This window comes from Aspergillus affinis (genome assembly GCF_023601865.1).
Source record: "Aspergillus affinis strain CMG 70 chromosome Unknown NODE_262_length_14202_cov_88_862584, whole genome shotgun sequence".
In the NCBI taxonomy this organism is placed as follows: Eukaryota; Fungi; Ascomycota; class Eurotiomycetes; order Eurotiales; family Aspergillaceae; genus Aspergillus; species Aspergillus affinis.
The window spans coordinates 1-14,202 of NW_026516043.1; the positions used below are offsets into that span (position 1 = coordinate 1).

General features: G+C 45.3%; 5 protein-coding genes across 5 annotated transcripts; 3 read left to right on the plus strand and 2 right to left on the minus strand.

Annotated features, from left to right (window-relative positions):
- Positions 1-1,486: 1,486 nt before the first annotated feature.
- Positions 1,487-2,700, plus strand: KD926_005325 (uncharacterized protein; the record flags this gene model as incomplete). Its single annotated transcript, XM_053095520.1, has 2 exons — positions 1,487-1,724; positions 1,775-2,700. 2 exons carry the CDS (start codon positions 1,487-1,489, stop codon positions 2,698-2,700), a joined length of 1,164 nt encoding a protein of 387 aa, XP_052949816.1.
- A 1,881-nt stretch (positions 2,701-4,581) lies between these two features.
- KD926_005326 (BCS1 and AAA domain-containing protein) lies at positions 4,582-6,156 on the minus strand (the record flags this gene model as incomplete). Its single annotated transcript, XM_053095521.1, has 1 exon — positions 4,582-6,156. One exon carries the CDS (start codon positions 6,154-6,156, stop codon positions 4,582-4,584), a length of 1,575 nt encoding a protein of 524 aa, XP_052949817.1.
- A 3,688-nt stretch (positions 6,157-9,844) lies between these two features.
- Positions 9,845-10,195, plus strand: KD926_005327 (uncharacterized protein; the record flags this gene model as incomplete). Its single annotated transcript, XM_053095522.1, has 1 exon — positions 9,845-10,195. One exon carries the CDS (start codon positions 9,845-9,847, stop codon positions 10,193-10,195), a length of 351 nt encoding a protein of 116 aa, XP_052949818.1.
- A 630-nt stretch (positions 10,196-10,825) lies between these two features.
- Positions 10,826-12,717, plus strand: KD926_005328 (uncharacterized protein; the record flags this gene model as incomplete). Its single annotated transcript, XM_053095523.1, has 6 exons — positions 10,826-10,874; positions 10,970-11,021; positions 11,069-11,169; positions 11,219-11,370; positions 11,425-11,833; positions 11,888-12,717. The coding sequence occupies 6 exons, from the start codon at positions 10,826-10,828 to the stop codon at positions 12,715-12,717; spliced, it is 1,593 nt and encodes a 530-aa protein (XP_052949819.1).
- A 1,018-nt stretch (positions 12,718-13,735) lies between these two features.
- On the minus strand, positions 13,736-14,125 carry KD926_005329 (uncharacterized protein; the record flags this gene model as incomplete). Its single annotated transcript, XM_053095525.1, has 1 exon — positions 13,736-14,125. One exon carries the CDS (start codon positions 14,123-14,125, stop codon positions 13,736-13,738), a length of 390 nt encoding a protein of 129 aa, XP_052949820.1.
- Positions 14,126-14,202: the final 77 nt, after the last annotated feature.

Below are 14,202 nucleotides of genomic sequence, written 5' to 3' on the forward strand. Positions count from 1 at the left end.
ACCAGTTGATCACCTAGTGCTTGAACTTATCTACGGTAGCAGACCAGCGCAGCTTAGACGGATCCTAGGGTTTGACACAGTCATCCAGGATTTGCTTGAACAGAAAGGCCTTACAGTCCACACGTAAACTCGATCCACGAATCCGCTGGCCCATAGTGGGCCAGGCGCTAAAAGGACACTGGCCGTGCGCCGCCATGGGTGGTAACTAGTTATGGTTCACGGAATGGTTAGGTAAGTTTGACGCGAATAACTATTTGATCAAGGTGTCTCATGTGCTCAAGCACCTCCCCCGATGGCCCCAGAGAAGTACTACATAAGTAGCCGTGGTTGAACCGACCCACCCACCGGCGGAACGCTACGTCTAAATTCCCTGATAACCTGATAATGTTTTTTCATCCCTATTGAGCTTCACAATCAGCACCCAACAACCATCGCATTCCTCTGGTACCCCTCTACATCCAACGAGGAGAGATTTACCGCAAACCCGAAATTGAAACTTACCTCTGAGTGAGTATTAATAATCATCACTGGACAGGATCGCTTTAGCTGATGTGGATAAAACTTAGGAACATCATGTGTCAGAAGCTTATTGAGACAATTGAGCATTTATGCAGACATAGAGTTGATTCTCCCGGGAGAATCAGGGAACTTAACGGCTGCAACAACTGTGGTATCATCCAGAAAACAGAGCACCTGGGCAAGACAACCAAAAGAGACCCATGCCCTGACTGTATCGACAGTGGTACTTATGTGGAGAGAAATGGGATTTGGAAGAGGGCCTAGTGGGTTTTGGGATCTACCCATCCTGATAGGAAATTGTGGCAGAAATATGTGGGTCTACTGAAAAGCGCTGATTCAGCCGTTTATATGATCATACTCGAAATGAATGAAAGTCTTGATTCTTCTAACTAAACGATAAAGAAGCCGATATTTATGCAATCTCAGAGGCTTCAGGATCGTCATAAAATGAGCGGAATTGCATGATCTATATCGTCATAAATCATACGATTTATATTAATCGGTTGCATGATCGGTCCGGTCAAGCAAGGCGATGATATAAGCGGACTAGTCATCTCCCGCGGCCACAGAAATAGTTAGTCTCACAATTTCGCGAATTTTATCTATATTATATTTCCTTGCGCTTACTATGTAATTATCTTCTAGTAGAACATGAACCCTTAGATTTGAATTAAAATACAATAGCTACATAGTTTGTTCTATTCTTATCCAGAGTCAATTACCAGTGATGGGGAAGAAATCTCCTGGTAAACTAGTCGCTTGTAAGCTGATACGAAAGGCAGAAGATACGATGACTAAGAAAGTAATCATCACCAATTGAACCAATCATAATTGATTATGTCACTGTGCCCCTTTACTTTTCTACCATCCTCTTCCCCCTTCTCTTTTCCCTCTAAATGCAGAAAAGTTGCTTCAATCCCTCCTCTTCAATATACCCTTTCTCCCTCTCGCGTCATACATTTCAACAATGGATATCCAACGCCAGTTTCCTGATGTCCACTGGATCTGGGGCGGAGGCATCTCTTTCGTTTACGAGGTCCACCCTCGCATTGTTGTCAAAGTCCCGAAGTCTGGGGAATTCGAGAGGGAACAATTTCAGAAAGAGCTTGAGATATATCAAGTATTCTTGCAAAATCCGCCTTGTCCCTCTATTGTGCAGTGTTTTCTCTCTTCCGGCAGTGGCATTTTTCTCGAGTACATGAGAGGTGCGACCCCAATTAGCAGTTAAAATGTTGTCTACTAATTTCCCTCTTAGACAAGTCCCTTTCTTCTAGGATACAAAACAATCATATTCGGGACCAGCAAACTATGGTAGTTACTAAAGTTGAGAAGTTGGAACCTCTACTCCTACGAAAAGAATGGATGAACGATCTCGCTCAAGCTGTCGCTTTCTTGGAATCCCTCAACCTCGCTCATGGTGATCTACGACCTGAAAATGTTCTACTTGACCGCAATCGACTAAAGCTATCCGATTTTGATTGTACGGCGAAAATTGGGACAAATTACGAAGCTTGCATGGCTCCGTATGGCAGAATGCTCAATAACGAGGAGTCAGACCAAGGAGAATGTGGAACCCCTGGCTTTCTTGGCCCTCGAACAGAACAGTTCGCCCTTGGTTCCTTATATTATTTGATAAACTACGGCTTTGAGGTTTATGGAGATCGCTGTCTTGCCGAGGATCCTTACGAACATGGTCCTAAGGTCGTGGACTTACTACAGAACATGGAGTTTCCGACATTAGACGGCAATCCGCTGATTGACGATATCATCCACAAATGTTGGCATAATAAATATGTCACGGTTTCAGAATTAGCCGCGCACACGAAATCACTTTTGAACGAAAGAACTGATGCAATGAAAAGTAGCGAAGTGGTAACACTCAAAACAATATTCAACGAACGATGGCATATGGCCATGGGTCGCATAATTCATGGGATATTTTATGGCCTTGGAGCATGGTGCAGGTCATTATTACACAGTTTCCACGGTAAGGCAATTATCGCTGAGCGAGCCAGTGGCGACAATCGTGATAGTAAGGATGAAAACTGCTTGGGTGAGGAATTTATTTCGAAAAAGGAATTATGTCGGGACCTGGAGAAACGTGGACTTCTTCATGCGCTTTCTTCAGGCGAGCCTGAGCAAATTGGATTCACCTTCGATTGGTATAGACACAGTATTTAGTCAGAAACTCTCATCACACTTGTGACATTTTCGATCATTACTTCGATGGGACCATGCCAAACACATGTTCTGAAGTATCAGATAAGGCGCTAGCACCGCATCACCTGGAGAAAGTCCGTCGTCCTAGTCCTATTGTCTACAAAATGACTCACATAGTGTACCCAAGAATCATTCTACGACAACTGAGTTAGTACCGCAGAAACCCCATCATGGGGAGACCCGCTTTCTCAGACGGTGGGTCTTATGGGCCAATGGAGTACGGCTATCGGCGAGAGCGATAATCAGCCAAAACGGCCCAGCGTTAAGCTTCACTTTCGATAAGTGTTCTCTACCAGCTGGATTGTTCAGTAGCTTTGGCGTACGCACGGCGATCCCGACAGTCAAAAACTTGGAGTAGAAGAGCGGTTTGCTGAAAGCGTCAGCTAAAAGAAAGCTCTGCGCGTCAAGCCACCTACTCAAGGCTAGCCATCTTCACTTCACTTCTGGCGGATGATGTACTCAATCTCATCACGTAGAGAGAGTTCATCGTCCTCATGCTACTCTCACATTTGTACTAGTAACAAAGGAATTCTAGCAGGCCAGCCGCAGGAATCGTAGAAATGGAAGATGAGAGGAGGGAAATCGGAGTTATCGATAGGATGTCCCGTCTGGAAAGAGAGGGAGGGTTGGTCGGAAGATCTGCCTGGAGTTAGAAGGTAAGATCTTGGAGAGGGAGATGGTTTATAATGTAAGACGGGGACCGGAAAAGGCCGCAGGTAAAAGAAAGTTCCTGAAAGGTGTTAGTGTTCGACGGATAGTTCCTGGGAGCAAAAATCGTGGTGTTTGACAAAACCATGGCACAGGACTCGAAGGATCCCTACCTGCCAAAACTAAAACGAACGCCATTGTCTGTTATTGGTTCCTACGGGTGCGTACGATCCGCACAAAAGTGTACCAATGTGTTAAGTGGTGCTTAGGAGGGTGGCTAAGTGAGACATAGCTCTACAACTAGGCCAGTGGAAAACCATCTATCCCACTGGAGGACTCTGAAGAGTACTACGACGGTGCTAATAAGCAAATGTTTATGCAGTTCATTAGGAAGATGCTTCGATGGGACCCAGATGAGAGACAGAGCACTCGTGAACTTTTGACAGGCCCTTGGTTAAACAGTAGTAATAATATGCTTTCGCAGATGGTTTCTAAATGTCTTTTTTTTCTAGGCACGCTAATCCCTCACATAGAGTTGTCCGTTCGACTAGCTAGCGAAGAAACGGGTGGCTGCGGTACGTTACCCAAATGGCATGAAGAGCAACTGCGGAACGCCCCCAGCCCTTTCTCAAGAATCAGACTCCGATCCAACAAACAACTTCATAAACGCCCAAAGATTATCAAATTCCCAACCTCTCCGTAAAAAGTTTCATGTCTGCAGATGATAACATGTCCTTTCTGCAACTCCAAAGGTTTCGGTGAAACAAGGCGAATCCGTTGAACTGCTTGCTCGCCACACATCTACATCCTCAGTTGTTGGCAGATCAGGCTAGGCCTGTGATTTGGCAGGGACAGGCGAGGAGGGAGGTACAAACGTTCATCAACAAGCAGAGATAGGAAATGAGAGCGAAGTGCCGCGAACGACTTCTCTGGGTTATAGAAATGATCAGCGCACATTAGTATAGGTATCGTTATAACTCCCTCCTTTTTAGCTTCGTACTCCAATATCTTACTCTACGAGGAATACCAGGTCTTGCAGAAGCTAGAAAATGTATTTTGCATTATTTTCACTAATTCGAGCTCGACACACCCCTAAAATAGACGTTCACCCTTTTGGACCTTCTTGCCGTTTTCCAACGTTCCCTGACCCCATCTCACAATTTGTGAGAGACGCGGTAGTTTGATATATACGGTTCAGTTGCACGAGAGACTCACCCATCCTGCCACATCACGAACTGCGGATTCAGGATTATTCCTGTATGGCAACAGATAGTTTTGAACCTCCGCTGCAGTGTAACGGCCCTGGGGAACTTTATCTCCAAATACGTGTGACCATTTCATAATATCATCTATCGCCCAATCAGGGCTGGCCGTTGTAAGTGGTGAATCGATCGAGTTGGTTAACTCTTTGCCTCCCATAACCAGTGCATCAGTGGGCTTTAGAAAGAAGGTAAGAAAAAGCTGTTGAATAGCTGATGAGTCGACGTGGTGGAAGGGAACTTTCATATCCACACGTCCAGGGCGAAGGAGAGCGTCGTCGAGTTTTTCGATGTGATTAGTTGTCATGATTAGGATTCTACCTTCCTGCGCTGACACACCGTCAATGACATTGAGTAATGCAGAAAGGGTTATCCCGCTTGATCGCCGCTCGGAGCTGTGATATTCTAAGCTGTCGCATTCAGTGATCTCGTCTGTTTTATATCGGTTCCGGGACAGAGGAATATCGGTGCCGCGTTTCCGAATGCCGGCCTGGTCCACATCTTCAAACAGAACGATGCATCGATTTGGAAGGGATTGAAACAGAAGAGCCAGCCCATTTTCGTCAAGATCACCTGCGCTGAGACTGACCATAAAAATTTCAAGCTGTACCAGACTGGCAATTCCAAAACACAGACTTGACTTCCCTGTACCTGGCGGGCCGTAGAAAAGGTAGCCTCGCCGATACGGAAGACCTCGGGACTGGTACCAGGAACGGGTGCGAGGATGTAGGTAATTTTCTATATCTTGGACAATACCACTTTTCAGTTCCGAATCCATGATAACTGTCGACAGGGACCGTGGTTTCTTGGATGCCATCCGTGTCCACTGAAAATCGGATCCCAATCTAAGCCCGCGTCTTACAACAACATGGTGCCTGTCATGCTCGGTAGAGGCCTTCTGGATGCTATACAGGAGGCCCTTTAATACATCTCTTCTCCACGGGGCTGCATAGAAATATAGCTTTTCCATGCTTGCAGCCCAAGGATTCCCGGAATCCTCATATGGTTGACGACGCAGAGCAATTAAACACCCGCGGAAGGTAAAATAATGTATTTGATTTGGTGCGGGGGTATAACGAATTTGTTGAAGATTGTTAAGTTCCGTCCTCTTTATCCAAAATGGCCTTGGATCATTTTCGAATCGCAATTGATCTGTTTCAGACAAATCTCGCTCGTCGTCTTCCGTGTTATCCCAAAGGGTAGCAAAGTCCATTCTCGTGCCAGCAACGAATCGTAACGTACGGTTCAAGGTGCTCTGGTTAGAAATCCATCGCATGGCATCATCAAACAGTTCGTCGTGGTATCGGATTTCAACTGACGTTGATAACAGTAGAAAGAGGGATTGGAGTTGGGCCCAAAACGATGGCATAACATACGCACAGAACGCAAAAGGCCCTACCAGGACAAGAAGATAGGAAATAATATCAACGTGAAAATAGGATTGAAGTGAACGAGCTAAAAGCCCGTAGCCCGGGACGAGAGTTTCGAGCAGAACGTCAGCCGGAGACATGCTGGAAGTCAAGTTTCTTGAAGAGAAAACTATGTCAAGTGATGAGATTGTTGTAAAGATAGGTCCCGGCAATGAAGTGAGAGAAAGGAACCTCTTATATAACCCAAACGTGTAGGGCGAGGCTATAAGCTAATTTAGATTTAACTAGGCTTCTGCTCAACGACCATTAGAGAGGAAGTCTTAGAAAACAATAAGCGGGAAATAACCCGTCTTACTCCCGATAGCCCAACACTTCGTGGAGTTCTAGACCGGTTGAACGCTGGGCCATCTTACTGCTGGCTTTGTGCATGGCTTGCATGGCTTGAGCTAACAGACAGACCCAGTCTTAGGTATGATAGCATAACCGCAGACTACTGCCCCTACCTAGCCAGTGGGTTTTCTCATCACAACGGATCTACCACACGGCTAACCGGAGTCAGGCGGGGGTGGCGGAGTGCAGCCTGTTTGCAAGGCCGCCGGGGTGAGGAAACTACTACAAGAAAGGGAAGATTTGGGGGGATTTGCATTGACTCAGACTCAGTTTAACGATGCGCAATTCATTAGAAGTCTAGGCCCACCGCGTAATAGCCCCCTTTGTAAATGCCTAGTAACCTGGTCGATCAAAGACCTTGCTATTTCCCCCTCTGGTACGTGTGATCGGCAGCTTCCTCGCGCAATCTACTGGTATCAACAGAGGTAACAGCTCAGTCTTATTGGCATAGATAAAAAGAAGAAAAACAAACTATGATATCAGGGACTCTGATTATTTGAACTGGAGTGGCTAAGATTTTTTGCTTCAATGACCAAACCAGGCTGACTCGCCGAAAGCTTAACCGTAATAACGCAATTTGATACTAATAATTACAGGTACAAACAAAAAAAAACTCTCCTTCTTCATTTTTATCCAGTCACCTCGCATCGCAGTCATCCGATTTCATTTGGGCGGCGGAGGTGGTGCACCTGGCTTTTTTACCCCTGTGGTATCGTATCCGTTTCGACCGGCCATATTGGTTTGAATGTCCTGAGTAGTGATTGCTGGTCTAGATTGTAATCAGTAAGCTATATTGCCCTTGTAAAAAAAGAGAAAGAAAAAGAAAGAAAGAGAAAATCGAGGAACCGAATACTTACTGTATAGCGTAGTTACATGCATGTATCAAGCGGCAGTGCAGACGTATAATGATATAATTTATACAGATACTGTAAGGTTACTTGAGATATTTTATCATTAGCTGAGCGTAGGTCCATACACTCATCTAGATTTCGTTTCTATCCCTGATTCAGGTAACTCCGCAGGCTGGTTAGTCTCACGCAGCAGAATCAGCCATGATACAGCCAAGGGCTCATCCCAATCAAACTAGAGACATACAGAGTGTTCTAGACCAGTACTAGGCTGATGCTACGAGAGGATTATCTTACTGGACCGCTGGTGCAGGGTAAAATTATGCCTCATCATGTACGTTCCTCACTGCAGCAGGCTGTAGCAATCTCCGTCTCTTTTCTGTGAAATCTCTGTTGCAACAAGATACTACGAAGAAGTATGATAGAAGGATCCCGTTCCTTCAGCTGAGCACCACGCCAATCTGGGTTTTGCTGATCAATAGTTGCACGTCTTTGGTTGAGTATCATGGCATTAGGCCCTGACTAAGATTGCTTCCTTGTCATTTTTAAGCACTCTGGACATCTCTCATGACCACATACACTAAAACAGACGCTTCCACAAATAACTCCAGTCTCCTTTTTACATACACAACAAGCTCCTCTAAGAAGCATTCGAGATTTCCTTTTTACCCATTTATTTTTTCAGACATCTCCGGCCCTCTGATACGTTTTATGCTGTAGCATCTTGTCAAAACCTCCTGCCGTGCACAATTTTATACTATAGATCATTAGATAACGTCCTCTAGATAACAAGTGTTTTCATACCACTTTTTGTGTGAGACTGTTCTTAAACGGGCCTCCCTTTATGGAGCAAGTCAAAATTTTCTTTTCCCAATAAATCCAAGCTCTGGAAGGTATGTAAAGCAAACTTTACACGACATGCTCTTTAGCTGGTTCGAGATCAGGAAAGTACCTTTTCTTGAAAAAAGGACGCAGGAGAGAGAGAAGGAGGAAAAGACCGAATTGCGCCAGCACGAACAATAAGAATGCAAAAATGAAGATATTCATCGTTGATGCTATGTACATACCTTGTGACAGAATGTTTTAGATTAAATATTCCCCGGGGATCACTCCTTAAGCACACTTTTGAGAGCTAGATACAGAGACAGCGTCAGGAATAGTATTAGAACCACGAGCTTGGCCTCAGATCCATATTATTTGTACATGTTAGTTGGATACAGAAAAAGCCTCCAAAAACACTCAAGCATTGAAAATTGAAAATAGCAAAATAGAAATAAATCTCAAAATTCTTTCTGCCCATCAGAAATCACAAGCCACTCGTCCTTGTTGATATCGTAACGATCCTTAAGTTTGTCCCAAACTGATTGGGGCATCCGTCCCACGACATCGTGTAGTTTGCATCGAAGTTTGTTCGGATGTTCTCTGGAAATGTCGGGGACACGAATTATTTGCGGACATGATACCAAACGAATGTGTCGGGGGCGGCGCTGGAACCGAGCGGTAAATACCATATGAAGCTGACCACCTATGATTATGATGTGGGAGAAATCTCTGAAAAAAGATATCCCAAACTCCTTTTCAGCTTCGATGACATCTATCGGCTGTTCTATTGGCCGGCTCTCATATTTCGTAATGATTTCTTGGGTCACATCGAGAGCTGTTGGTCTTGTGGGTCCTGCGGTGGAAATGAGGACTTTCAAGGGCTTGACAAGGCTCGTGATGCAGAACATGTTGGCTCGAGCGAGAATCGTTTTGGACGGGAACAGCAAAAGGAAGAATTGATCTATGCCAGATTGCGATGAGTGAATATGACGAGGCTGGCATGTTTATAACCTAAGACATGTTCCTTCATAGCTCGATCATGATCTATCCGTTCTAGATTGTCAAGTCGATCATATGTTAGAATGTCGTAACTCTCAAGGGGACGTAGCGTTTGATGTTGGACTAGAGCATGTGGAGGTTTACGGGTGGATATTGGCGATCATGCGTTCCTGGTTGTTTTATTTCTCTCCGTGACGCTTACACCTGGACCAATGAACTCATCCATCAACTTCATTACAGACGCAAGCACTTTGATAAGACGGGTATGCAACTAGTAGCCTAGCGCCTCTTAACAGGCGCTAGGGCTTTGGCGAGAAAGATATGCAACTAGCAGCCTAGGACCTCTTGACGGACGCTACGGCTTTGACGAGACGGGTATGCAACCAGCATCCTAGCACCTCTTGACAGACGCTACCGCCTTGACGAGAAGGGTATGCAACTAGCAGCGTAGCACCTCTTGACAGACGCTACCGCTTTGACGGGACAGATATGCAGCTAGCAGCCTAGCACCTCTTGACAGATACTACGGCTTTGACGAGAGATATGCAACGAGTAACCGTAGTACCTCTTATCCAACGCTAGGCAAAGATACAATTAGCGGCTTAGCGCTTTAATACTGGCCAACTCCTTAGGTCTCCTTGGTAAGTAACAGTTAGAAAGAAAAGCAATAGCCCCTGCACTCTTGATCCATTCGACAACCAAGCAGGTTTCACAAATACATGTTATCTATCGTTTTCAGCCCACGCCTTCAAACAAAGTAACGGAAGCAATGTCGTCTAAAATCTCCAAGAGTGCATTCGAAGGTCTCGCAAAAAAGATCCGTGAAAATTCCGATTCACTTAAATCACTTGCGTTTGCCGATGCTACAACTTCCAAAACTGCCGTCAAAACAAAAGATCTCCGACTTGACGTGCATCGAAATACACAAGATCCTACAATGGTAACCGGAATCATACAAGCAAACAGTCAAGCAGAAGACAAAACTGTCAAAAGTTTTATCAAGGGCAAAACTGGTGGTCATAAGGGCACACATCAGGTTATTGGGGGAAAGATACGGTTCGGCCTGGGGGACAAATTCAATGTCGATGAGCTTGCGAGCGCAGTCGAGAAAACGGAATAGAAGTGAGATCTCTCTGCTTTTGGGCACCTCATTTATTAACACGCCTAGGGGCACCCGGTCCAACTAAGGGTTGATAGCCATTTCGTCGTTAGTTCTCTGGGATAATGGGCATTGTTGGGCACGAGACATAGGAGGTCCTAAAATGCATTCATGTTTCACCGTTGTAAAAGTAGAAAATTAGAAAAAAGGAAGTCATAGTATTGGAGTTACTATACCCGAAAGGAGACTAGATTTCGCGAAAAACAGAGTTCAAGTATGCGCAGATCTTTACCAAGTCTAGATTAGATTGAATGTGTAGCGTCTGGGCTACGCTCATATGTTTATTGTCGGCAAACTTCCTAGACTCGGCGTGAATTTTGGAGCCCTTTTAAGTCATCAGCTAAAGTCTTGTTCAGAGACATTTAGTGCCGGTAAGACTACTGATTGTTGCTCGCAAATTTTGGATTCTGGTTCAAATAAACCAAACAAACCTGACTAGCCCCGGAAATACCTTGACCCGATCAAACGTCAAAACCACAGCCTGTGCGCGTCATGACCAATACAACAATGCGTCTATCACACCTCATGCAAAATGCCAGGGTGCTCTTAACAAAATTTCCATTTTATCCATTTCCAAACCCCTACCGAGGAATGAAGACAGCAACTACAACTCTATGGAAAGCCATGGAGGATGGCTCCGGTAATTCCTTAACAACCCGGAGTCCCGAAGCGGTCGCGTTTCAAGGACTGGTCCCGGGCCGTGTACAACTATCTTGTAAACTGACAATGATATAGAGACACCAATCAATGAAGTCGATCTCTACAAATACCAAAGATATAGGTGGCTGTATGTCAATATTTCTAATAATTTTAGGCTTGACTGACGTCGTTTAGAAGTGGGGAGCCTCAAAAGCTTGCGGTGCGCTACCGTAATTTCAACCTGCGAGCCCTCTTAGATGCATCCGTTGGCGCTACTGGTAACAGAGGGGGCGAATGTAAATTGCTCTTGCATCTTAAAAACTCCCATCTAACTTTCCATAATAGGTGTGAAACTGCTTAAGTGCGTTGAAGGGCAATTCAATAAAGCATTTGTTTTGACCATGCAAACTGGTGAAGAAGTCGTCGCCCGACTGCCGAATCCAAACGCAGGACCAGCTTTTTATACTGTGGCATCAGAGGTTGCTACACGCCACTTTGTATGTGAAAAGGATATATCGCAGAATCTATCCAGGAGCTAATACCACTAAAAGCTGCGTGACATTCTAGGCATTCCAATCCCTCAAATTTATGCTTGGTCAACAGAGGCATCAAATCCGGTAGGTGCTGAATATATTGTCGAAGAAAAAGCTACAGGGCAGCCACTGGGCACACTTTGGAATAAGATGTCGATGGCGAGCCGGCTGGAAATCGTGAATCAAATTGTGCAAATAGAGAAGAAACTCGCATCAGTTTCTTTTCCGAGGCACGGATGCATCTATTATGAGACTGGTCTGAAATCAAGACCAGTCAGCTATGAGCCCCTCGACTTGCCAGCTAGCTTTACTTCATTGTCCACAAAAGTTCATCAAAGTCGATTTCCCAACTTTGTTATCGGGCCTTTGGTCACGCCAAAGCTATGGGAAGGGAAAAGAGCTTCAATGAATCTTGACAGAGGCCCCTGTATGTTCCTACAAGATTTTTTTCCCTTTTCTAGCTGAACTAACAGTCATACAGGGAACCACGTCACTGAATATTCCATAGCTGTTGGGAAAAACGAGCTGGAATGGGCAGAATCAAATGCGGAACCAAGGATAAATCCTTACCGATCATTGGAATACCCCGAGACGCCAGAGGACTATGTCTCCCTGCTGAAACGCTACATGGCGCTAACACCGTACCTCGTGCCCACTTCAATGAGTCATGAGCAAGCGAACAGGATTTCGCACCCAGACTTGCATCTGGACAACATATTTATTGATCCAGTGACAAATAACATAACATGCATAATTGACTGGCAGCTAGCCTCTGTTTCTCCAATATGTCTGCACCGGCGTTACCCACAGATGCTTGAATTTTCAGTCACAGCACAGTCAGATCAATTCAGCCGCGAGAAAACACTCCTTGACTACTATTATAATGCAGTCAAAGAAGCAGATCCTTTACGGTGGACGTACCTTAATGATCCCCTTCTCTCTGTTCGGACTGATCCTATATCTCTTGTGCCTGGGTGCTGGGACCGAGACGACATCTTCTCTCTACGTAACGCCTTGATAACAATCATAGCTCGCTGGAGTGACATTGGCCACACTGGAATACAATGTCCTGTTGATTTTACCGAGGACGAGCTGTTGCAGCATGAGAAGGAGATGGAGCTTATCGAGGGCATTTCAAAAATAATGCAACAGCTAGAAGATGAGGGGCTTATTCCGTTTGGTGGTATGGTTCGGCAGGAGTTCTTTGAACATGCCAAAGAACTGAACGACATCTTCAAACAAGAGTTCATGGACTTGGCGGAAAATGAGGCACAGAGAAAACTACACGAGAAAGCATGGCCCTATAGTTGAAATTGAAATGGCGGTCTGGTTATTTTAATGCCCTTTCTAATGTAAAACTCTACAAACTCTGAAGCGTCAAGTGTATTTTCAAACCGCTGTATGCTGCAATTTCGTCACCCAGGAATCTAGTCGGAGTTTCCGAAAGCCCCACTCATGTGATACCGGATATAAGTAGTTCCGAAGGAAAAGACAATCGGGCATCAAACCACCTATTTCCAGGCCGACTTTCTGACCCCTCATTCCCCCGCCTACCATACATTCCCTCAAAACACGGCCAAAACAACACCTTGTGCATAACTTTTCCAAATTCCACGACACTTTGTTTGGGAAGTTCATTTCGTCTATAAGCCAGATCGTACAGATATAACCTTTACCTTCGCAAGCGGCGCCTGTATCGTTGATAAACGCTATCTTATTGCTGATTTCGACGTTATGTCTGCGACTGCAGTCGACCCGAAGGCTGTTCAGCAAATAAGGGAACTTGCAGAATGGCTCTCCCACACTGCTCGCATGGAAGAAGCGCCAATGAATATGCTACAATGTGTAGATGAAAAACGCCATGAAAAGGTTCGCCCGTTGCTGGAGAGCTTAAGTGTTCACACTGTGAAGGTAGGAAAATTGTTCTATATTTCGCGAATGCTAGCTGAAAAACCTCAGGGTCATGGTTATATAATGTGGCGCATATCTGGGAAAACATCTATACGGAAAAGCCCAGGCTATGAATCTCGTTTCTTTCCGCTGTCGATTGGAGGCGAAGAGAGTGATATTGGGTCAGGAGAAATAAGGGTAGCAGGCGAGCTGCTTACGCCAGGAAACTATATCTGTATCAGAGATAAACTTGAGCTGGACGCACAGTTGGATTGTCTTATCGTTCTCCTACCAGAAAATGCACAATAAAGGGTTCGGCGGTTTGGATTTATCTGCGAGATATCTTCTAGTTATAAATAATCTGTATTTGTATTTGAAAACCTCAAAGCACAGCATCGAGTTGCGAGACCGAGGTTTTTATCTTGTCTAACATTGAAGATTACAATTGGTTTTGTAAATTCGACAGTTCCAACAGGTCAACGGCATGTGCTCGTTCGCGACATTCTGCTGTTGAATCGGGGAAGTCGAGGAAGCGCCCCGGGTCCAAAGTGCCCCATGGCCCGGATGCCATTGTTTGGTCAGGAAAATCCGCAAACGCTGCTGGATCTAAGGTGTAGGGCCGTAGTCCTGATTCTGCGGTCAGATCAGGGAAGTCTGCGAACGGTGCCGGTTCTACTGCGTGATATGACCCGGATGCCACTGCTTGGTGAGGAAAATCCGCAAACGCTGCTGGATCTAAGGTGTAGGGCCGTAGTCCTGATTCTGCGGTTAGATCAGGGAAGTCTGCGAACAGTGCCGGTTCTACTGCGTGATATGACCCGGATGCCATTGCTTGGTGAGGAAAATCCGCAAACGCTGCTGGATCTAAGGTGTAGGGCCGTAGTCCTGATTCTGCGGTCAGATCAG